The sequence below is a fragment of the Heterostelium album genome, assembly GCF_000004825.1.
Source record: "Heterostelium album PN500 unplaced genomic scaffold PPL_scaffold2, whole genome shotgun sequence".
Taxonomy (NCBI): Eukaryota; Evosea; class Eumycetozoa; order Acytosteliales; family Acytosteliaceae; genus Heterostelium; species Heterostelium album.
In genome coordinates this window covers 1,083,201-1,107,072 of record NW_008805064.1, presented here as the reverse complement: position 1 = coordinate 1,107,072, position 23,872 = coordinate 1,083,201, and the positions used below count along the sequence as shown (strand labels likewise).

Sequence of the window (23,872 nt, the reverse complement as noted above, 5' to 3'; positions counted from 1 at the left end):
AAAAATAAAATATTTGAAAGAATTGTCATTCCAATTCTTGAATTACAGAATAAAAAAAGATTCCTGAACAAAATTTGTAAAAATGTGGGGTAGATTTTATTCAAAATCAGATTCTTGTCGTTTTATCTTCAGGAATTATCCAAAGAGATGGAATTTAATGATGCTAAAACTAAATATTACTACTGAGTCTATTATTAACGATTTTATTATTTTTGATTCAGAATCTTCTTGATTTATCTTCAGGAATGTTTGTGATACAAATTTACAATTTTAAAAATCATTTATCATCTTTTTAGGAATCAAAATATTAAATAAACATGTTCTTGAAATGATATTTGTCAAATCTTTTTTTTATTATTTTTAAGTACTACTCTCCAAATCAGCTATTACAATGTTTTCATTTCTTAGAACTCATTTGAATCTTATTAATGATTCAAAGATTATATTATTATTAATAGATTTTTTTCTATATAGAAAATGAGATAAACTATTTATGAAAACAAAAAAATGGAATAAATTACCAATTTGTATCTTAGTGTATCTTATTGAAAATTCAACTAAATAACAAAACAATTTAAAATAAATAAAGTTTAAAATATTTTCAAAGATTTCTTTTTTTTTTTTAATAAATATAAAGGATCAATTGAACTAACTCTCTTTTATAGAATCTTCTAGAAAAGAGTATAACAACGATTTGATAAGAATAAAAATTCTATTATATTTAATAAATTTCAAAAAAATTATTTTTTTTAATTTTTTTTTATAGTGTTTTTTAATTATTATTGTTGTATTGTGGATAGATAAATAGTATCTTATAAATTAGATATACATATATATTTATAGATAAATATGTTAGATGTTGAAGTAGATTTAATATCATTAAAGTTAACATTTGATTTCGAACCATATGTCACTGATAAAAATGAGATTCTAGATGATGACACTAAAGGTATTAATTTGTTATTGGTTTTGTTTGTTTTGGTTTTGATTGGTTTGTTTGTTTGATTCGATAAGATCAAACAGAAAAGTAATAGTTTATACTAACACATTGTTATTTTATTCTAAATAGATAATTCAGAAGTATGTAGATTCTTTCTTAAAGGTAATTGCACGAAAGGAAACGATTGCCCATATAAACACTCGAAAACAGAGCATGCCGTCGTTTGTAAACATTGGCTGAGAGGTCTCTGCAAGAAAGGTGAACTATGTGAGTTCCTTCATGAATACGACTTGGCAAAGATGCCTGAATGTTATTTCTTTTCAAAGTTTGGTATGTATATTTATGTTTATGTTTTTCTTATACTATTGTTGTGTGTTTTACTTACTAACTTTACTTTATAACTATCTATTATGTTTATTTATATATATATATATATATATATAGGTGAATGTAGTAATCAAGAATGTATGTATTTACATTTGAATCCAGAGGAGAAAGTGATAGAGTGTCCGTGGTATGCAAGAGGATTCTGTAAACACGGTCCGAAATGCAGACACAAACACGTCAAGAAGCTGCTGTGTGAGAATTTCTATTTGGGATTCTGTCCGGAGGGACCTCGATGCAAATACGGTCATCCCAAGTTTGAATTGCCCAAAGAGGAGACAGAGTCGCGTCAACAAGACATCGAGAAACAACAGCAATCACAATTGCAATCACAACATCACAACCAACAGATTATCAATCAAATCAAACAACATCATCCCAATGGTGGTGGTGGTGGTGGCGGTCCACCTTCTATGGAAGGTCAACAACAACAACAACAACAACAACTATATCCACAACGTGGTGGCGGTGGCGGTGACAAATTTATGCGAGACGGTCGTAAACCTAAAGGTGGCATACCGATCTGCCATAACTGCGGTCAGACCGGTCATAAATCGAATCAATGCTCGAACCCACCTAACCCTGAGGCTGCCTTTGAGCGTCAGCAAGGCGGTGGAAGCAACCAAGGTGGCGGTGCAGGATTCAACAAGCCAACCGTCGATCTCGGAACAATCACATGTTTCAAATGTTTCCAAACAGGTCATTATGCAAACAAAGTAAGTAAACCTCTTATCATATCATATCATATCAAAACAAAAACAAAAACAATGAACATGAATTTTCTAATCAAACTTTCTCTATTTAAAAACAATAAAGTGTCAAAATAAAAAGGTTGAACCACCACCCGGATTCAATCCACCTCCACAGCAACAGCAACAGCAACAGCAACAACAACAGCACAATCAATTTCAACCACCAAATCAACAACAGTACAACCAACAGCAACAACAACAACAACAGTACCAGCAACAACCTTTCTATTAGAGTCATCTTGTCTTATTTCCTGGGCAAGACACGATGCACAGCACACACCTTTTTTTTTTTTCTTTTTCAATTTTTTTTTCTTTTTTCTTTTTTCAAACAAAACAGCAACAAAACAAACCAGGATTTACACATGATAAACAAAAACATCCAAGTAATTTTGAATTACTTTAAATAATCGATTCGACAATGAAATTTAATCAAATCTTAATCTGGTGATCAAATTAATAATAATCTTTTTTTTTTATATTTTTATATTTTTTTGTTGAAGTAAATAAAATTATTTATACCAACTCTAAAAATGGTATTATTTTACTTCTTCCAACCATCTCAAATATTTCTATTGTATTATGAAATTTTATTTTTTAATATTTATTTTATTTTTTATCACAATAATAAAGGTCGACGCTAAACTTGGCGTTGATATATCACAAGCAACAAACTCAAGCATTTGGGAATGTCTAAGAGATAGTGGATATGAATTTGCAATCGTTAGAGCAAGTAGATCAAATGGCTTATTAGATGACAATGCTCCAAATAGTATTAAACTTGCAAAAGCTGCTGGTAAATATATTTCAAAATATGAAAATACTAAAATTATCTTAATAACAATGATAAATTTAATATAGGAATGAGTAGAGTTGATGCATATATATTTCCATGTGTAAAATGTGGTAATCCAGCTGGACAAATGAAGAGTATGATGAAATTTCTAAATGATCATGGCGCCAATATTAGAATGGTGTGGTTGGATATCGAAGGTCCAGAATACTGGAATAAAAATGTCGTGGACAATAGAAATTTCTTCCTTGGTTTAGTTAGAACTGGCAAACAAATGGGTCTTATGATGGGTATATACACTTCTGCCAGCCAGTGGAACCCTATTATGGGTGCGAATTTTCACGGTGGATCTCACCTCCCACTTTGGTACGCTCACTACGATAATCGACCATCATTCTATGATTTCGTAGAGTTTGGTGGATGGAAACAACCCTATGTAAAACAATATAATACAGGAGTATTATGTGATATTCAAGTAGATGAAAACTTTAGAATCAAATAAATAAAAACATTATTTAAACTATTTATTTTTTTTTTTTAATCCAAAAAGAACAGATTTGTTTTTTTATTTACAAAGAAAGATTTTTAAGATTAGTATCCTTCTTTACTTTAAATCTCCTTTCTTTAGGTCAAACTTTTCATGGAGATTGGCATTTTCATAGAGTTCATGATCTTGTCTCATCTCTGGAATACCATATCCCTCATTCTTTTCAACTTCACCTTGCTTGTTGTCTATTATAATTTAAATATTAATATTTTTTAACATATAATTACTATTTTATTTTTATTTAAAAACTTACCAAGGTTACTCTTTTTTTGTTGTTTATCCATTTTATGTATCTGTATGAAACTTGGTTAAAGATTAAATTATAAATATTTTGAGAAATTAATTTATAAATTTTTGAAAATTACATTCTTTCTTTTTTTGGTAATTTTTTAAATATCTATAAAAAAAGAAAACAAAAAAACTTTTTTTAAAAGGAATATTTTTTTTGAGACTAATAGATTTTAATAAATAGGATTGGGACTATTACTTTTTAAATCACTATTTAGGATATTATCACAATTTTTTTTAATTTTTTTGGAACCTTATATTTTGTTTAATTTGATTTAAATTAAATAATATGTTAATGAGGGTCAACCTCAGAAGAGATATTTTAGAATATATATTATTTTAGTTCTCTGAATACATCAAATGGTACAAAGTTGATTAAGAATTTCACTATTTTGGATTAAATCAACACATCAATTTCAAAAGTTTAATCAGTAAATGAAATCATTTAAGACAAAAATTGATATTATAATGGAATAAAAAAAATGTATTTTTAAGATTTAGTGAGTAAATTTAAATAGTTATATCTTAAGAACAGATGAAATTTTACCCACTTCAACAAGATACTTTCTTGTAATGCATTTATGACCAAATTTTGATGTACAAAAAAAAAAAAAAACTAAATTAATTTAAAAAGGGGCATTATTTCGTGTTTTTCTTGGTTAATGATCATCTGTACTATTTCAAGATGATGAGTAATAAAGGATATCAACTCTTGAATAGAGTAACAAATAGATACTCAAGATCATTTATAAATTGTAGTAATAATATTAAGAATAAACAAGAATTACGATATTCATCAACTGTTTTCAATAATAACAATAATGTAAAATTAAATAAAGTTTATAAACAAAATAGAAGTAATCAACAACAACAACCATTATATCAATATTTCAGTACATCTACTTCGACAGGTGTTCGATCATCAACATCAACTTTGACATCGGTGAAAACAAGAACACACACATGTGGTGAATTGAGTAAAAACGATGTAGGTAAAACTGTGATCTTAAATGGTTGGGTTTCCTCACTCAGAAAGCTCGGTGAATTCATTTTCATTGTGATTAGAGATGGTCATGGAACTACACAGATCTACTGTCCACTTGAAAACAAATCGTTACAACTCTGTTCAGAAGTACCGAACGTCGATTTCAACAGTGTTGATCACCTGAAATCACTGCGGTTGGAATCGGTTGTACGTGTAGTCGGTGTAGTTCGTGAACGTCCACCGAAAATGGCTAATCCAGCAATGTCCACCGGTGACATTGAAGTGGACGTTAGCCAGTTGGTACTCCTCAATCAATGTCGTGACTTACCGTTCACCATTGAACACGATGCCGAGCGTGTCACCGAAGAAGTACGTTTGAAGCATAGATATGTAGATTTGCGTCGTCCTTCAGTTCAATCGAATATCAGACTGCGTTCCAAGGTTTCGATGGCTGCGCGACACTATTTGACCGGTCAGCAGTTTGTCGAGGTGGAGACACCGACACTGTTCAGACCGACCCCAGAAGGAGCACGTGAATATCTCGTGCCAACACGTCACAAAGGTCAATTCTACAGTTTACCGCAGTCGCCACAGCAGTACAAGCAACTTCTCATGGTGGGTGGACTCGACCGTTACTTCCAGCTGGCGCGTTGCTACCGTGACGAAGATCTGCGTGCCGATCGTCAACCGGAATTCACACAGATCGATATGGAACTCTCGTTTGTCGATTGCAAACAAGTCTACAATATCATTGAAGGACTGATTGTCGCAATGTGGAAAGAAGCTGGCTACGATATCAAGACGCCATTCCCTCACTACACATACAGACAGGTGTTGGATCGCTACGGAATCGATAAACCCGACACTCGCTACGGATTGGAATTAAATGATATCACAAACATCTTTAGCGATACCAAAGTAGAGATATTCCGGAAACTATTGGATCAACCGCCAAGCAGTTCATTCACAGAGGCAGAACACATCATCAAATGTATCAAACTTCCAAAAGTACAACCAACAATGTCATCAAAAGATATCGATACAATTTTAAATGAATCAAAGACATTAATTCCAAATTCACCAGTAACTATCTAACTTTTTAACAATATATTGTTATTTGATTTTGTGTGTGTAATTAACACTTTTTAAAAATAATTTAGGGATTGGTATCAATTAGAGTTGGTAGTAAAGAATGGAAATCAATGATTATGAAATCACTGAGTCAAGTGGAAAAGGATAAACTAAGTGAGAGACTAGCGTTGGAGGAAGGCGATGTTGTGCTCGTTGCAGCAGGTCCAAGATTTATTGTGGAATCGTTGCTTGGCAAAGTGAGAATCTTCAGTGCCAACCTGATGAAAGAACGTGGCTTGCTCGAGTTGAATCCAAAGCAATTCAACTTCCTCTGGGTGGACGACTTCCCTCTGTTCACACCGGCCGACTACCTCTCCGACGCTTCGCCACTCCAGTCGACACACCACCCTTTCACCGCGCCACACCCCGACGACATGTTGGCGCTGCTCAACGGTGAGAAACCCTCTGATTTCGAACACATTCGTGGTCTGCACTACGATATCGTGCTGAACGGAGTTGAGCTGGGTGGTGGATCGATTCGTATCCACAACCAAGAGACACAGCTGCGAGTGCTAGAGCGAGTACTCAAACTCGAGCCACACATGGTGCAGCGATTCAATCATCTCCTAACGGCGCTATCAATGGGATGTCCACCACACGGTGGTATCGCCCTCGGTTTCGACCGTCTCATGTCACTGATGGTCGGATCACCTTCGATTCGTGACGTCATTGCATTCCCCAAGACATCGGGTGGTCGTGAGCTAATGACAAATTCACCCGCATCCGTTACAACCCAAGAATTAATTGAATTAAATTTAAAACAAATTGAATAAAATGCAAAAATTAAAACAAAAGCAAAGTAAATAAATATATGATTACAACTTAATATTAATAATATCATTTTAATTAATTAAAAGTCAATAACAAAAAATCAAAACAAAATAATGATATTAAAAAGATAATATTAAAGTCTATTTTTTTGAGTAAAAAAAAATTCAATATCATGACATAGAGAAAGATATTTTTTTTTCAATATTTTTTTAATTTTATAATTTTTTTTTTTTAAAAAAGTCATTTTCTTTTTCTTAAATGTCTGGTGGTTCTCACACTTTTGTTTTTTTTTTTTTTGTTTTATTTATTTTCAAATATATAGGGGAAAGAATTATTATTCAATCAGCGGCAGCATTTTTTCAATTACAAGCATTTTTTCAATTGTATTTTTGATCTTCTTTCCTTTCTATTCATATTTACAGATTCTTTTCAATACTACTACTATTTATTTTTAATCAATAAAACTAAAATAATAATAATTCATATCTAGATTAGTTTAGTAAAAGAGAGTACAGTATATTGGAGTAACAGTAATCTAAAAAGTTAAAAGTTAGTCCGATAAACAAAAGTTGTGTATTATTTATTAGTTTAGTTTAGCTTAGTTAGTTAGTTTGTTAGAAGTTATTAAAAATGGTATGAATGATCGACATTAACATTATTAATAATGAAAAAAAGGAGAAGAAAAATGATATTAATATTAATAATGTTCATTAATAATAATAATATTTTAGAATTTCTTTAATTCATTAACTGGTAGCCCTTGTAATATCAGTTTTGACTTGGATAATTGTCAAAATAGAAAAACAATTGAAGTTACCTCTGAGAAGGGTAAATCAGAGAAACTCTTTGTATTCGTTGGAAACGAACCTGTCTCTGGTAAGGTTTCGATCAACTTGAAAGATAAAGCCAAAAAGATTGAACACAAAGGTATTAAAGTTGAATTCGTTGGTCAAATAGGTATGTATATCAAATCAATTTCATTACATTACTTTTAATATAACTATATATCTTTGATTTTAATAATAATAATTTTTTTTATTTTTCATTTTTTTTTTTTTTTTTGATATTTTTTTTTTGTAATTTTTCATTTTTTTTTATTATTTATAACTTTTAGAACTCTTTTATGACAGAGGAAATCATTATGAATTCACTTCGTTGGTTCGTGAGTTGGCACCGGCAGGCGATCTGACAGAGAGCAAGACATTTGCTTACGACTTTATGAATGTCGAGAAGCAATATGAATCATATAATGGCACCAACGTACGTCTTAGATATTTTGTGAGATTGACAATCTCGAGAAACTATGCATCGAACATTGTAAAGGAGTACGACATTTGGGTCATCAATTTCAACAAGCCACCCGAAGTAAATAGTAATATCAAGATGGAGGTCGGTATTGAAGACTGTCTCCACATTGAGTTTGAATACAACAAATCGAAATACCATCTCAAAGACGTAATCATCGGAAAGATTTATTTCCTCTTGGTTAGAATTAAAATTAAATATATGGAGATTGCACTAATCAAGCGTGAGCAAACAGGTTCCGGTCCAAACGTTTTCAGCGAGAGTGAAACTTTAACTAAATTTGAAATTATGGATGGTGCTCCAGTTAGAGGTAAGTTAATATTTAGTTATAAAATTGAATGGTGGTGGTGGTGGTGGTGTAGATCAAAAGTTAAATATATTAACATTAATCAATCAATCAATCAATATATAATATGTTATTATCAATATATACAGGTGAATCAATTCCAGTAAGATTGTTCCTTTCTGTATTTGATCTTACACCAACTTACAGAAGTGTTCATAATAAATTCTCTGTAAAATATTACTTGAATCTTGCCCTTGTAGATGAAGATGATAAGAAGTAAGATATAATAATAGGCCTCATAAATATATTTAGTTATTTAGTTAAAAAATGATTGATTAATTAACATAATTTATCTCTATCTTTTATCTTTTTTTTATCATAATCTAGATATTTCAAACAACAAGAAATTACATTGTGGAGAAGAGGTGTCTCAAAGCCAATTGCAAACACAGGAAAACCAGAAGTTCATAACGAAATACCAACTCCTGACCCAGATGCCTCCGAAGATGACAGCGAGTAAACTATTTGTGTAGTCTTCAGAAGAATAGAATAACACAACTTTAATAATATAAATACAATCATAATGATAACAATAATTAATATTGGCAACAAACCAACCAACCAACTCCCTCCTCAAGTTTTCATCCAACATTCCAAAAAATCTATGCTATCTATCCTCTCTTCTCTTCTCTTATCAAAATAAATAACACAAAATTATGTCAATAATAAAAAAAAAGTGTTGTACCATTTACACATTACTTGTTAAATGATTAATGTTGAATGATGATGATGATTATAATTATTGATAGATTTAGATTAAAAATCTATAATTTATTATTTATTTATTCTATTTATCTTATTATCTAGTGTCTCCAAGAATGTTGTTCTTAAGTCGAATTCAGCGAATATACTTAATACCAACATCTTTAACTCTTGATTAGATAGTCTACTGAGCAGCCCTTTGTTGTAGAGACCTACTATTTCCGATAGTGTAAGATCTAGTACTCTGTTCAATTGCCATACCTTCTTCCAATTCTTGATGAGCTTCATTCTTGGCTTGGCAAGCTCTTCTGGTTCACCTGGGTAGAGGAACAATTGTTGGAACATCAGGAAATGTGAACACAGTTGACTCAATCTCGATGTCTCCAGCGACGATATATTCTCCAGTGCCAACAACATATCTATAAACTTTGATAAAATACTATTTACAAAGAAAGCAACTAAGCTAAGGTAATCTTCGGTTGTAAATGCAGTCTATAAATAATAAATAAATATTAATTAGTTAGTTCGAATCCACTTATCAATGATCATTACTATATATATATATATCTCTTTTCTTACCCTCCATGTTGTTGCAAGTTTACTAACTTCATTTAACATTCTCTTAAAGTTTGATTCAGTGTTTTGCATTACTTCATCGTCTTTGGTGTCGTCGAGTCCATTGCAATTCTCATAGTAGGAGAGAATCGATTGTTTTTGTTTTTCAATGTACTCTTTGAAGAATGTATCTGCATGGTCTTTGAAAAGTGGTGCGCAATCTATGAATGTATATAAAAATTTATCATCTTCTTTTTGGTGTAATCTAAAATATAATAAAAGAAAAAGGGTATTATTATTAATATTAAGTAAATATATATTGTTTTTGTTTGTTCTACATTCAGACATACTGTTGTTGAAATTCAAAGGCAACCATAAAAGTATGAGTAGCGAATAGACAACTATTATAATATAGACAAGCCAACAGTGGGACAGTTTCAATCTTGGATTTATGATACTTTAGATACATGAATCTATATAAATCAAATATATCTCTACATGCTTGGAATATCTTTTTAGAACTGAGCAAATGTAATTGAATTAGTTAATAATTGATCAGATTAGTTAGTTATTCAATTTGATTGATTCTATATACTTACCAAAGTGAAGATGATTTTAATGATTCACTAAGTGAGTTTTTACAAAGCAATACTAAATCATTGGCACTCTTGAATATTAATCGATTGGAGAAGTAGAATAGTTGTAGATTTCCTTGATTCTGTTCTGTCTCACCAAGCAAAGATTGATCAGAGTTGATAGAATCATATTTATCGTGTATAATTATCTCTCTTGCTGTGAATAGTATATGATCTCTTTTCTTCTCTGCAAAGTGTATCTCTATATTATCGATATATAATGACAATACATTTCTCTTATTCATTTGATTACCACTAAACAATCCTATAGTTAATTATAATTAGTATTTAGAAACTATTGGCTAATATTTAACATCACCACTTCGCTTCACTTAACTTACCAATGTTATATAAATTCGTTTCAAATTGTTTTGTTTGATCTTGAATCAATGGGAATAGTGAGAGTTGCGATGATTCATTGGGTACTATCGACTTCATGTTTAGTTTGATGATTGTATTCGAAAGGGTGGTCCATAGTTCATTGCCTAGTATTCCCATGATTCTATTCTCCGAGCCAAACACATGTTTATAGACGATACTGAAGATAGCTTGTAGAATATGATAGAAATGCTCCACTGTGATGTCACTCTTTGGATACTCCAGTATAAAGTTAAGTTTATCTTGGTGATCGATCGTGTTGATTGTGTTGGTTGCAGAGTGGTGAGAACTATCGACTGCCGAGAGCGACAACTTGATAGATTTCAGCAGTGGCAGTAGCAGTTGGTTCAAGAGTTGCGAAGAGATCGATTGTATGATGAAACCACTCAGTCCGAGTGTCTCTAGCGAGAGGATGATCGATGGCATCGATTTGTCGGTGATTGCAATCTCGTTGGCGCCAATCTGCAGGTGATTGGTGAATACTTCGATGAGCAGTGTTTTGAGATTGTTTTTGCGTTTCTTTAGTTGATCTTTGAGCGACGGTATGATGCGCGGGAATGGATGCGCCTGTAGCAACTGCTCTGGAAGTTGGCCGAGCAGCTGTTCCATCTCGACGAGTTGCAGTGTGGCAGCGTGATACTGTCGTTTCTCGTGGAAGTTATGCTCGTAGTCAGTGGAGAGTTGATTGTATCGCTGGAAGTAGTCGAGAATCTCGAGGATATCGTCGACGGATGCCAGTCGTTTGCGCAGCTGGTCGTTGTGATCGACTATTGATTCGACACGCGAAGCGATACCCTTTGACGGTGCATTGACACCGTGAAGCGCATCGCTCTTCCTCTCGTCCAACTTGACGATATTCGATTGCAGACCTATGATATCGACATGTGATGAATTCTCAAGTTCTTTATCCACCGTTGTATTTAGATATTTCTGTTTTTTTTTGTGAAATTAAAATCAAAACATTAACAATCAAACAACTTTCAGATAACCAACAACTAAAAAAAGTAAGTACAAAAATACCTTTAAATCAATTAGAAGATCAACGATCGATATGAAATAGCTCTCTAACTTTTCAGGTTTATTTAAAAGATCGGTTTCATTACTCTGATCAAATGATAAAGAAGATGATGATGAAGATGATTGCTTTTGATGATGTTGTTGTTTTGGTTGTTGCTGTTGTTGTTGTCTTTCACCAACTATATCATTTAAATATTGAAGTGAATCACCATCATTTAAAAACTTATTTATCAAATCATATGTATTATTATTAATATTGTTATTATTATTATTGTTATTGTTGTTTGCTATGATAGATGTCATGTCATAGGTTATGAATTGATAATAAAGTGAAGTGGTGTATGGTATACTAAATACGGTTGTGTAGTGTAGTGCAGTGAAAAGTGATATATGAATTTCCTTTGCTGATGATGACGATGATGATTTTATAAATTAAATTAAATTAATTCTATTGTGTTGTTTTTGTTGTTGTTTTATTAATCCGATGGTTATTTTTGGATGCTGCTTATGTTGTTGTATCTGAGGTGTTTGTTCATTAATTCCCCAAAAAACCAAAAAAAAAACAAAAAAAATTTTACAATAAATAATATTAATTAAAAAACTCATAATTTTCATTTGAAAATTTAATTAAAAAAATGAGAATTTAATAATATTTGAAAATTTTTTTGTTTTTATTAAATATTTGTATCAAAAAAACAAAAAAACAAAACAAACAAAAAACAACAAAACAATTCACAAAATAGAAATAAATATATATAAGCAGAAATAGTATAAATATATTTATTAAAATTAAAAATTTAATTTACAAAAACAACAAACAACAACAAAACAACACAACCAACAACAATACATCACAATAATAGAGTTTAAATTATATAATAATAATATCTATTAGATAAATTGTTATTTAAATCTAAAATTCACATTTTTAATAATATTACACAACTACTTGATACTTACTCTCTACCTTTTATATATATATATTCTTGATTTAAATTTCCTTTTTTTTTTTTTTTTTTTTCTCAAAATAAATAATATAAATAAGAACAATAGAAATAATATAATAACTAAATTTAGTATAAACAAATATATTTATATAAATAAACATACATAGAAGTTTAAAATATCTATAAAAAGTATCGACAAATAATAATATATAAATATCAATAAAATATAATAATATAGATAAAAATATATAATACCAAAAATGGGTAATATATTTAGTTCCTGTTGTGATACTAAATCACATACTCCATATGATCCGTTCATCTACGATGAAGAATATGAAGAGTATCATAGTCCAAATGGTATGTATCTCTCTATCTACTTTGATGATTTGATTTGAATTTGATTTATTTGATTATTAATGTTTTAATTGTAAAAACTATATATATAGTTCTTAATCCTCACATTATAAATACATACAATCCGCCAGCACCAATATTGTTAGAACAAACCAACTTTAGAAATTCCGATGCCTACGGTGGTGATACCATTGACATTCAGAATAGTTATTACACTTCACCAACATTAGAAACCAGCTATTCATATGAATCGCAAAAACAACAACAACAGCAGAATAATAGTCATTATACAACCACTACCACCACAACAACAACCACCAACTCATCATATGATCACTATCCACAGCAACAACAACAGCAGCAGCAAGGTGCCTATCAACCATTTTCAGAGATCTACGAAGATGACGATAGAGAAGATGTAACTTTTGATCCAAATTATACTATAAATGAATTAAAACAACAACAGCAACAACAACAACAACAGCAGCAGCAACAACAATATTTAGAAAACGAACAAACATTTAAAAACAATAATAACAATAACAATAATATTAATAGTAGTAAAGGTCAACAACAACAATTACAACAAAGATTGAATAGACAATCATTACAGAATAGTTCGAATGGACAAGATAAGTTCTATCCTCATTATATGAATTTCACAGAGTCGGTCTATATGGCACAACCACCCTCTTCAGAACTAGGCATAACTGACTCGATCATGGACTCGATCGTCATAGGTTTAGATAAACAACAGCCAGCACAACAGAAACACTATAATCAACAACATTTACAACAACAACAGCAACAACAACAGCAGCAGACACCTAACAAGAATACAAACTCAACACCAACACCAACACCAACCATTCAAATCCAACCAACATCACCGACATCTCAATCCGTTTTGACAGAATCAAATATTTCGAATTCAACAACATCTACAAACCTCACCGATTCCATGGAATCATCTATTTATTATGACACTCAAAACTCATTCATCAAATAGACCAACTGCCAGTTGATAAAAATAGATAGTTAGTGTACCATTAAACAGAACCAAACCAAACCAATCTTTAGTAAATAATTATTATGGTTTTAATTATTATTTTTTTTATTCATCCATTCAACCATCCATTCATTCATTCATTCGTTTAATCAATCATTTTGTTCATTTCCACCAGATATTATATATTATAATAATAACATTAGTAATAAAATAAATTATAACTCTTTTTGTATATTTTTCAAAAACAAAACTTTTTTTTGTGTTTGGATTTACATTTATTTAAATTTCAGAGAGCTAAAAAGCAAAAGAAGGGGGATGAGAAAGTTATGTTTTAAACTGATCTATGTTGTTTTACTTTTGAAATTTGTTCTTTGTATTCGAATTCATAGAAGAGATCTTTATCACCATCGAGAAGAATTTGTTCGAAATAATGTGGGTTTCCGGTGACTGGCATTTCAACACGCACTGGGATCACTCCAGTTCTTGGACGTGCATTTGATTTCTTTGCGAAATTCGCTTCTTCATGGTAGGAACTCTTAAAATATGACTTGTTATTGTTGTTATTGGTAAAACTGTTGCTGCTGTCCAAACTTGCAGAGTCTCTTAATGAGATGCTTGCTCTGCGTTCGTGGTAGGAGTTCTTTACCGGTGCACTGTAGTCGGTTAGTTCCGATCCTTCGAATGGACGTGGTACTGCGTGTGCAAAGTAGCTGACGTCCTTGAGATTACCTTGAGATTTGCCGGTCTTTTTAATGGTGTCTGGCAGGTAGACGGTGGAGTAGGCTGCTCTCAGTGGCAGATCCATCTTGGGCATCATGATCTTGACCATGCCTTTCTTTGGCTTGATGTTACGCACCTGGTTCTCGAGGAGAACGATCTCAATCTGAATGGGAGTGTCAGAGTTCTTAATGGGACCGGACTTGAGCAGTGGAACGAGCAAGGTTGGCGAGTTGGGAGTCTGTGGGTTGTCGATACACGACGGACGAATCGGTTGTCCATCCATAAGAGTCGACCACAAGCTATACTCGAACGGGATCTGTAGACGAACGAATTGTTTCTGAGTGTTCTTGATAGACAGGATATATTGGTGAATCGTCTTGCCAGTGTTGGACATCGTTGTGATAAAGTGTGCACCCTCACAGATGGAAACGAGCACCTGAACATCGAGATTCTTTTTGACACGCAAATTCAACTGGAATTTGGGATCGAGGAATTTGTAACCCAGGAGTATAGGGAATTGAGAGAGTTGCGAGAGATCCAGTGGGAGTTCTTTGATATCGATGACATCCAAGTTCTGAGAGTTCAACTCTGAGATCTCAACGTTGGTTCTCGCCTCGATTGCAATGAATCCACGGTGTCTTGTTATTTCATCGCCAATACATCTGATCGATGGAATGCTAACGTCAGCAGACGTAGAACCCATATTGAATTCAGCGGAAACTGTCAATTCATAGTCATTCTCAACACCATAATCCAACCAAACCGATAGATTTCTATAGGTAGAAGATTTCTGATCGGATTCATTGTTTATCAATTCCCATTTCTTAATAGCTTCACCTTCCACATTGATAATATTTAGATTTTTATCAATTAGTAAATTAAATAATGAAATAGATCCATTAAGCATCTAAAAAAATAAAATAAAGATTATAAAAGAGAAGAATTAGAATTAGTTTGTTGATAATAATTAATATTTCTCCCAAAAAACCAATGTTACTTACCTTATATTTAAATTTAGAAATTAAAATTAATAAACCTTCACCGATTGAACCTAATGTGCTTTGAACAACCACGATGCTTGGTGGTTTTAGTTTGGTATCGATTGCTTTGCTGCTGTTGCTAGGATTGACAATTTCAGTTTTGATTGTCCATTGGATACGAAGTTGAGATTCCTGTGGAAGTTTGGCGAATACGATGGTGTAGTTTGGCACTTCCTTACCGGCTTTCTCGATCCAGTGGTTGGTGGCATCGACATCGGCGAAACCATTGAAAATCTTGATACTCGCATTCGCCTGTGGTACTTGGAATGAAATGGAGTTGTTTGACGACGCCGGAATACCGAGTTCCATTCCGGTCTTCTTGACTGTCAGGTAGGGGATGAAGCAGGTGAGTCTGACACGATAGACACCTGGCTTCGAAGTGAAGAACTGGTAGTGTGGTGAACTCATATTGGTGACTATACAGGCACCGGCGCTTGCAGCTGCACCGTTCTCAATGTCGTCGGCAGTGGCACCATAGCCAATCTGCGACGCGGCAATTGTCGCTTTCTGTGAGATGAGTGGAACCACCACATTCTTGTTGTCCAGCGATTGATTGTCGAACACCTTGATAGTGAAATCACACTGAAGCTTGATTTCCATACTCTCTGCAACGCCTTGGTAGTTGGCATGAGTAATGAGGAATCTTGGTACATTCTGTGATTTCTCAACCGTTTCTTTATATAATCTATATGGCACTGTTATTTCATTGTTATTCGAACTCATTTTAATATGTTTGTGTAAAAATAACTAACTAATTAAATATTTACAAAAAAAAAAAACAATTAATAAATAAATATATTTGTATAAAAATAATAAAATAAAAATGATAAATTAAAACAAATTTATTCTGATTTTAAAAGGTTATTAAAGATCAAAACAAATTTTCTTAAAAATTTCATTCTTTTTTTAGTATGCTTGTGTGTCATGTGTTATGATGGATTGATCAGATTTTTTTCATAAAAATTTTCATTGAAACCAAAATTCTTTTTTTTTTTAAACCATGATTATTATTATTTTTACATAAAGAGTTAAATTATATAAATACACTTACCCTTTATATTATCATTATTTTGATGTCTTTTGAAGATCAATGGAAATAGTAACATAATTTTCAATATAAAAGCAGAATTATTTGAATCCAATATAATGTGTTATTATCATCATATCCATAATAATAAGAAAAAAACATAATAGTATTAGTAAAAGGTATTTAATTTGATAAATAATATTATCTATTTTATTATTTATTTCTTGATTTCTCCAATAGGTTTGTTAAATCAATAGCAACATCTTTGATATCATTAGAATATTTATCATTGGTTGACAATAGCTGTAACATTGAGTTGATTTCACCATCGTCGTATAATGGTCGTGGACAGGTCAATTTCTCATTAGAGAAATATCTGACGAATCTATTTTCATTGATGACCGGATTATAAAGCTTCTCTTCCGATTCTCTTTGAATAACGATTCTGTTTTGACCACCCTTAGAATGATACTTGTACACTTTTTCTGAGCTGCATTTCTCGCGAATCACTACCCAGAATGGCACCGATGTTGAATTCTTTGGAATCTCTACATAGTTAGCAAACATCTCCTTGACAGTTGGGAAAGCTCTTTGACCAATTTGTTTAACTCTAGCAGACATTTTATCTATCAATCTTGTTATTAATTTATTTATATATTTGATAGTTGTAATTATATAATTATATATTGGTTGTTTTATTAAAAATTTTAATAAAAAAATGTAAAAAGTACATCCTTTTTATAGTTTATTTTTCTACCTTAATAGTTCATCCATTTATTTACACTTGTCAATCAACATAATCTTGAAAACTGATTATTAAGTTTGAGGTTTGTCAATCAACCAAGTATTATTTTGAACTTCCTCCAACCAACTTTTTTTCACACCCACAACTTTTTGATCAAAAAATTTGCAAATATAAATATTTAAATAAATATCATGATATTGAAAAAACAAATCTTTTTATATTCTTAGAAAATATAATTAGCTTTCAAAAATGAAAAAAAAGTTATTAATGAATTTAAAATGGTTATAATAGTATTTACAAAATTCTTAAAATGAATATAACAAACACTGCTCACAACACAAAGTTGAAAGATATAGTTAATAGTTTATTATCTGCAAATGAAAGTATGTACAGTTTTCTCATCTTTGTTTTAATTTATTAGTCACTCAATCAATCAATCAATCAATCAATCAATTCATTTTACTAATTTAATTTGTAAATATCTTTTACTTCTACTTACTTTTAGTGACAGATGATATACTATTAGCGTGTGTATTATTTATTAGAATTGTATAGATTTGTTTTAATATACTGATTCTCTATTCGATTATGATACGAACCATCATCGTCTTCATTACATCTTTATAGTTTATATGCGATATATGATAAGACATTATCGGAATCACTACAGATAATAGATAAACAGATGATTGTTAAATATATCTTCAAGCCATCGAATAGATCATTCTATGTTGTCAACGGACATCAAAAAGATTCGAAATATTTATGTTTGTTAGACGGCGATTATTGTGGATGTCCTGCATTTAGAAATAGTTCACCAAAGAGTGATTTTAGTTATGTATGTATTATCTATCATTATTATTTAAGATACCTATTAGATCATTACTAACTAATGTTTGTTTTTATTTTTGTTACTATCTACTAACTATATATAGTGCAAACATCAATTGGCATCGAAACTAACAGAGATGATGAATGATAAATCGGTTACAACATTAAGTGATAGTGAATACAGTGCTAAAGTAGTAGAAATCGAAGCGCTCTCAAATGACAACTCTTTCTTTCATCAGGGTTACAAATAACAGTATGAAATGATTGTGTAAAGATTCCTTAAATAATAATAATAATCAATGTCTGTACATTCTTATCAAAGATAGAATGACAAAATTGTGAAATATTTGTAAATAACATAAAAGTCTTTTAAAAAGATGTTTGTTTTTGTTTATTATTATTTAAGTATTATGGAGCGACAGGCCCTTGGAAAGCTCCACCAACATCAATCTCTGTTCCTGTTGCATTGAAGCAAAACATTAAGTCTAAATCCAATGAGTTCTTGAGAGGTTCACCTGGCTGTGCAATCTTTGGTCCCACTGCAAATCCACTATAAATTTAAATTTTGTTTGGTTTTAAACAAAATGATTAGAATAATTTTATAAAGATTTGAATTAATGATAAGATTAGGTTTTGATAATTACTCTGGTCTTTGACAATTCAAACAATATTGACCTTCTCCTGTAATGTTGTATGTTGCAGGTGGGTAATCAGGGCCACTCATTAATTTCGATGTTAATGTGGTGATTGTGTTTCTGCCAGCATCTCTGAGATTACATGTTTCAACGATTGGTTTATCTATCGCACTTTGGAATGTGGAATCTCTATTGTTATCAATCCACAAACGTAGATTGAGAGGAGTGATAGTAGGTAGTTTTATAATTGATCCATATAAATCAATAGGTACACCATTAGCCTTGAAACAACTGGATCCATTCGCGTCAAATGAATTCTTCCATGGCTCACCTGGTTGTGCAATCTTTGGTGACATTTCATAACCACTAAGAAAATAAATTACAGATAGTTAGTAATAAAAAACAAATTTAATGGATTGTAATGATGATAATGATTGAATATAGATATACTTACTTTGGAACAATACAAACCATACAATAGTCACCTAGTGGCTGAGCGATGGTTGTTGCAGGTGGGATTTGTTCTCCAGTGCCTAGCATTGTCGATATTGATTCGTGTACTACACCATGCGAGTCAGTCAAATTACAGACAACATCAGCACCTAATTCGGTTGGTTGAAGAGTGGAATCTCCATTTTCATCATTCCACATTCGAACAGTTATTGTAGTTGGTGTATTTGGTAGTTTCTCAATTGATCCATATAAATCAATAGGTACACCATTAGCCTTGAAACAACAGGATCCATTCGATTCAAATGAATTCTTCCAAGGTTCACCGAGTTGTGCGATTTTAGGTGACATTTGATATCCACTAATTTCATATTTTTGGTTAATATCAATAGTTTAAATAGGATTGTAAAAATAAGATATGGATTGATTGTTATTAATAACAAAACTTACAGTGGAACTGCACAAACCATGCAATAGTCACCTAGTGGTACTACAATGGTTGATGCAGGTGGAATTTGTTCTCCAGTACCTGGTAGAGTGACTAATGTTGTGTGAACAACACCATGTGAGTCAGTCAGATTGCAAGTAACATCGGCACCTATTTCAGTTGGTTGAATGGTGGAATCTCCATTTTGATCTTCAAAGAATCTAAGAGTGAGTGGAGTAGGTGTATTTGGTATTTTCTCAATTGATCCATAAAAATCAATTCTCTTGCCAATAGCTTTGAAACAAATAGATCCATTCGTTTCAAATGAATTCTTCCAAGGTTCACCGAGTTGTGCTATTTTAGGTGACATTTGATATCCACTATTTAGTTTTTCATTTTTGTTAATAAGATAAAGATAAAAGACAAATTCCATTGATTATGATAGAATATTATTAATAACAATACTTACGTTGGAACTACACAAACCATGCAATAGTCACCTTGTGGCGCGACATTCGTTGTAGCAGGTGGAATTTGTTCTCCAGTGCCTGGTAGAGTGACCAGTGTTTCGTGTACAACACCATGAGAGTCAGTCAAGTTACAAGTAACATCGGCACCTATTTCAGTTGGTTGAATGGTGGAATCACCATTTTGATCCTCGAAGAATCTAAGAGAAAGTGGAGTTGGATTCTCATTCAAAAGTCCACCGTAGATATCGTAATTGATTCCATCATTGGCAACGTTGAAGCAAACATTTCCATTCTCATCGAATGGGTTAACCATTCTGATAATAGGCACTGTCTTTTGGGGTACTACTTTGTATCCACTATAGTATAATTATGCATATTATTTCAGTTAATAATTATTTCTCATTTCAACAAACTTTTAAATGAAATCAATGAATAGATACCTTGGAATTTGACAAGCCAAACAATAACCACCAAATGGAATTGTGGCTGTTGCAGGTGGGAATCCACCTTTTGCATCTCTTTCAAAAGTTGTAAGAGTCGCTACTTTGGTTCCATTCGAAGCATTTAGGTCACATGTTACAACAACACCTGGATCATCATCTTGTGCTACGCCATCGCCATTCAAATCTTCAAACATATGGAGTCTAATCAATTTAGTTGTTGGTTGTGGTGGTGGTGTTTCATCTGGTGGACGAGTTGGTCGTATTGGTATTACTGTTGGTTCAGTTGATGGTGTTGAAGAATCTGTTGTCGCTGTTGTTGTGGATGGTGCTATAGTTGTTGTAGTCGCTGGTACAGATATATCAGTGGTTGTGGTTGAAGGAGTACCAGTTGTTGGAGTACCAGTCGTTGGTATTTCATCTGGTGGACGAGTTGGTCGTATTGGTATTACTGTTGGTTCAGTTGATGGTGTTGAAGAATCTGTTGTCGCTGTTGTTGTGGATGGTGCTATAGTTGTTGTAGTTGCTGGTACAGATATATCAGTGGTTGTGGTTGAAGGAGTACCAGTCGTTGGAGTACCAGTTGTTGGAGTACCAGTTGTTGGAGTACCAGTCGTTGGTATTCCAGTGGTCGGAGTTCTAGTTATCGGAATTCCAGTTGTTGGGAGTGTTGTAGTTCCTGTTGGAATTCCTGTTGTTGGAGTTCCTGTTGTTGGGGTTCTAGTAGTCATACCAGTTGTTGGAGTTCCAGTTGTTGGTGCTCCAGTTGTTGGAATCCCAGTTGTTGGTGTTCTAGTAGTCATACCAGTTGTTGGTGCTCCTGTTGTTGGAATCCCAGTTGTTGGAATCCCATTTGTTGGTGCTCCTGTTGTTGGAATCCCAGTTGTTGGTGCTCTAGTAGTCATACCAGTTGTTGGTGCTCCAGTTGTTGGAATCCCAGTTGTTGGTGCTCTAGTAGTCATACCAGTTGTTGGTGCTCCAGTTGTTGGAATCCCAGTTGTTGGTGCTCTAGTAGTCATACCAGTTGTTGGTGCTCCTGTTGTTGGAATCCCAGTTGTTGGAATCCCATTTGTTGGTGCTCCAGTTGTTGGAATCCCAGTTGTTGGAATCCCAGTTGTTGGGTTTCTTGTAGTCATATCAGTTGTTGGAATCCCAGTTGTTGGGGTTCCAGTTGTTGGAGTTCCAGTTGTTGGGCTTCTTGTAGTAATATCAGGTGTTTGTTCTCCAGTTGTTGGTGATCCGGTTGTTGGTGTTTCTGTTGTTGGAGCTCTAGTAGTCATACCAATTGTTGGAGTGTCAGTCGTTGGTGTTCTGGTTGTTGGCGGTCCAGTCGTTGGCGATCCAGTTGTTGGAGTACTAGTTGGATTTCTAGTTGTGGGATACCCTGTAGTTGGATTGGATGATATTCTTGAAGTGGTGGTTGCAGTTGTTGTTGCGGTTGTTGTTTGTGTAATAGTAGATGCAGGACCTGTAGTTGAGGCTGTTGTGCTTGCTGTAGTTGATGCTGTTGTAGAGTATGCAAGAGTTGCAGTGGTAGATTGGGTAGTGGAGGCGGTGATTGTTGATGCAGGACCTGTGGTTGATGCTGTTGTAGTTTGAGTTGTCGAAGCAATTGTTGTTGGTATTGAGGTTGTTGATGCTGTTGTTGTGGCTGTTGTTGTGGCTGTTGTTGTCTGGGTGATTGTTGATGCTTCATTTGTTGTAGTTGCTGTCGTTGTTGCTGTTGTCGAAGCTGTCGTGGAAGCAACAGTTGTGGTAGTTGCAATAGTGCTGTATGTCATTGTTGAAGCTTTATTGGTTGTTGTTGCTGTTGTTGATGCAACATTTGAAGCAATTGTACTTCCACCAGTGGGGATGCCAGTTGTTGTAGCAGTGGTAGTTGCAATTGTACTGGCAGTCGATGCAATTGTTGAAACAATAGTACTTGAACCAGTTGGATGTTGAGAAGTTGCAGTTGTTGTGGCGATAGTACTGGCAGTCGTAGCAATAGTAGAAGCAACAGTACTTCCACCACCACTTGGAATTCCTGTTGTTGTGGCGGTGGTAGTTGCAATTGTAGTGGCAGTTGATGCAATTGTAGAAGCAACAGTAGACTGAGCAATAGTAATACCACCAGAAGTTGAACATACAGAAGTATCGGTGGTGCTCTCTTCACATGCCATCCTAATACAAACGGGTCTCGATCTGATCGAAGCACAAATATGATAGATTGGACATTCTAAATATCGACAAACATCAAGATTGTTTGGTGCACAATATCTGATTCCATTGTAAACCTGAGCAATTTGATATCTTTCACATTTCAAATGTCCTTTATTTTTATGCGAATGTCCTATAATAAATAAAATAAAAAGAAAATTCGTTAATTAATTCACACACATTAAAAAAATGGATATTTAAATTCATATTACCAAACGACAAACTGACAGTTAAAAATAAAACTAGTAATAAAAATGGAATATTTTTGTTGGATACCATTTTTAATTTAAATAGTTTTATAGTATTGTTTGTTGTTAAAGTGGATGATTGATGGGATAATGATTGTACCTACAGATTCTACTTCAGTTTGTTGATAATTTTTTCGAAATTGAAAGAGTTGTTGTTACAGATAACATAATGAATGTTATAGAGAATGAATTTGAATATTTGTATATCGTTCTCCTTTATTTTCACCCCCACACATCATCATTGTTGTTATTGTCAAATGTGTATGAAAATCCACCTGGATTACTATGGTGAAATTAATGTAAAATAAGTATATTTGATTATCTCTTATTTTACTCACATCACACATCTTCAAAAATATTACAATAAAAAAGATGATGAATATAACAAATAAACACTTGACAACAAAATAAAAGTATATGATGAACTACAAATAATATATGTAGAGTGTATTTTGAACGATAACAATGAGATATGAAGATACATACATATGATGTGGGGGGTGAAAATAAAGGAGAACGATAAACAAATATATCACATATATATCTATAGAATGATAGATCCATTTGATAAACTTTATCGAAAAATATGAAGAAAATGACCAAGATGATTATCGAAATTGACCAAATTAAAGTGGTAATTTCCTTTATAATAGACAATCTATTGCCAACTACAATTGTCATGACATAATTTAATTGTAAATCTTGTTTTTATTTTTTTTGGAAAAGATGTCTTTCCCTTCCAAATCTTAGAAAAAAAATATCTTAATTTTTTTGTTTTTTTTTATGAATCGGTTTTATGTA

At 32.6% G+C, this 23,872-nt stretch overlaps 12 protein-coding genes across 12 annotated transcripts; 6 read left to right on the top strand and 6 right to left on the bottom strand.

The window, feature by feature from the left end:
• Positions 1-849: 849 nt before the first annotated feature.
• cpsf4 (CCCH-type zinc finger-containing protein) lies at positions 850-2,308 on the top strand (the record flags this gene model as incomplete). Its single annotated transcript, XM_020572759.1, has 4 exons — positions 850-949; positions 1,070-1,270; positions 1,385-2,040; positions 2,141-2,308. The coding sequence occupies 4 exons, from the start codon at positions 850-852 to the stop codon at positions 2,306-2,308; spliced, it is 1,125 nt and encodes a 374-aa protein (XP_020436876.1).
• Positions 2,309-2,606: 298 nt separating this feature from the next.
• Positions 2,607-3,368, top strand: PPL_01755 (glycoside hydrolase family 25 protein; the record flags this gene model as incomplete). Its single annotated transcript, XM_020572758.1, has 3 exons — positions 2,607-2,609; positions 2,707-2,869; positions 2,935-3,368. 3 exons carry the CDS (start codon positions 2,607-2,609, stop codon positions 3,366-3,368), a joined length of 600 nt encoding a protein of 199 aa, XP_020436875.1.
• A 102-nt stretch (positions 3,369-3,470) lies between these two features.
• On the bottom strand, positions 3,471-3,697 carry PPL_01754 (uncharacterized protein; the record flags this gene model as incomplete). The annotated part of the gene is made up of 2 exons (XM_020572757.1): positions 3,471-3,598; positions 3,667-3,697. 2 exons carry the CDS (start codon positions 3,695-3,697, stop codon positions 3,471-3,473), a joined length of 159 nt encoding a protein of 52 aa, XP_020436874.1.
• Positions 3,698-4,389: 692 nt separating this feature from the next.
• maspS (aspartyl-tRNA synthetase) lies at positions 4,390-6,590 on the top strand (the record flags this gene model as incomplete). The annotated part of the gene is made up of 2 exons (XM_020572756.1): positions 4,390-5,769; positions 5,847-6,590. 2 exons carry the CDS (start codon positions 4,390-4,392, stop codon positions 6,588-6,590), a joined length of 2,124 nt encoding a protein of 707 aa, XP_020436873.1.
• A 628-nt stretch (positions 6,591-7,218) lies between these two features.
• vps26 (vacuolar protein sorting-associated protein 26) lies at positions 7,219-8,699 on the top strand (the record flags this gene model as incomplete). Its single annotated transcript, XM_020572755.1, has 5 exons — positions 7,219-7,221; positions 7,320-7,545; positions 7,703-8,203; positions 8,329-8,455; positions 8,567-8,699. The coding sequence occupies 5 exons, from the start codon at positions 7,219-7,221 to the stop codon at positions 8,697-8,699; spliced, it is 990 nt and encodes a 329-aa protein (XP_020436872.1).
• Positions 8,700-9,013: 314 nt separating this feature from the next.
• On the bottom strand, positions 9,014-10,569 carry PPL_01751 (centrosomal protein 103 kDa; the record flags this gene model as incomplete). The annotated part of the gene is made up of 5 exons (XM_020572754.1): positions 9,014-9,433; positions 9,521-9,761; positions 9,847-9,897; positions 10,096-10,396; positions 10,473-10,569. 5 exons carry the CDS (start codon positions 10,567-10,569, stop codon positions 9,014-9,016), a joined length of 1,110 nt encoding a protein of 369 aa, XP_020436871.1.
• Positions 10,570-10,798: 229 nt separating this feature from the next.
• Positions 10,799-11,829, bottom strand: PPL_01750 (uncharacterized protein; the record flags this gene model as incomplete). The annotated part of the gene is made up of 3 exons (XM_020572753.1): positions 10,799-11,090; positions 11,150-11,439; positions 11,530-11,829. The coding sequence occupies 3 exons, from the start codon at positions 11,827-11,829 to the stop codon at positions 10,799-10,801; spliced, it is 882 nt and encodes a 293-aa protein (XP_020436870.1).
• A 904-nt stretch (positions 11,830-12,733) lies between these two features.
• PPL_01749 (uncharacterized protein) lies at positions 12,734-13,839 on the top strand (the record flags this gene model as incomplete). Its single annotated transcript, XM_020572752.1, has 2 exons — positions 12,734-12,833; positions 12,923-13,839. The coding sequence occupies 2 exons, from the start codon at positions 12,734-12,736 to the stop codon at positions 13,837-13,839; spliced, it is 1,017 nt and encodes a 338-aa protein (XP_020436869.1).
• Positions 13,840-14,170: 331 nt separating this feature from the next.
• PPL_01748 (uncharacterized protein) lies at positions 14,171-16,322 on the bottom strand (the record flags this gene model as incomplete). Its single annotated transcript, XM_020572751.1, has 3 exons — positions 14,171-14,625; positions 14,941-15,466; positions 15,561-16,322. 3 exons carry the CDS (start codon positions 16,320-16,322, stop codon positions 14,171-14,173), a joined length of 1,743 nt encoding a protein of 580 aa, XP_020436868.1.
• A 517-nt stretch (positions 16,323-16,839) lies between these two features.
• On the bottom strand, positions 16,840-17,247 carry PPL_01747 (uncharacterized protein; the record flags this gene model as incomplete). Its single annotated transcript, XM_020572750.1, has 1 exon — positions 16,840-17,247. The coding sequence occupies one exon, from the start codon at positions 17,245-17,247 to the stop codon at positions 16,840-16,842; it is 408 nt and encodes a 135-aa protein (XP_020436867.1).
• A 434-nt stretch (positions 17,248-17,681) lies between these two features.
• PPL_01746 (uncharacterized protein) lies at positions 17,682-18,461 on the top strand (the record flags this gene model as incomplete). Its single annotated transcript, XM_020572749.1, has 5 exons — positions 17,682-17,754; positions 17,877-17,898; positions 17,999-18,209; positions 18,307-18,376; positions 18,442-18,461. The coding sequence occupies 5 exons, from the start codon at positions 17,682-17,684 to the stop codon at positions 18,459-18,461; spliced, it is 396 nt and encodes a 131-aa protein (XP_020436866.1).
• Positions 18,462-18,610: 149 nt separating this feature from the next.
• PPL_01745 (uncharacterized protein) lies at positions 18,611-22,786 on the bottom strand (the record flags this gene model as incomplete). Its single annotated transcript, XM_020572748.1, has 6 exons — positions 18,611-18,752; positions 18,847-19,203; positions 19,292-19,648; positions 19,738-20,094; positions 20,184-20,540; positions 20,625-22,786. The coding sequence occupies 6 exons, from the start codon at positions 22,784-22,786 to the stop codon at positions 18,611-18,613; spliced, it is 3,732 nt and encodes a 1,243-aa protein (XP_020436865.1).
• Positions 22,787-23,872: the final 1,086 nt, after the last annotated feature.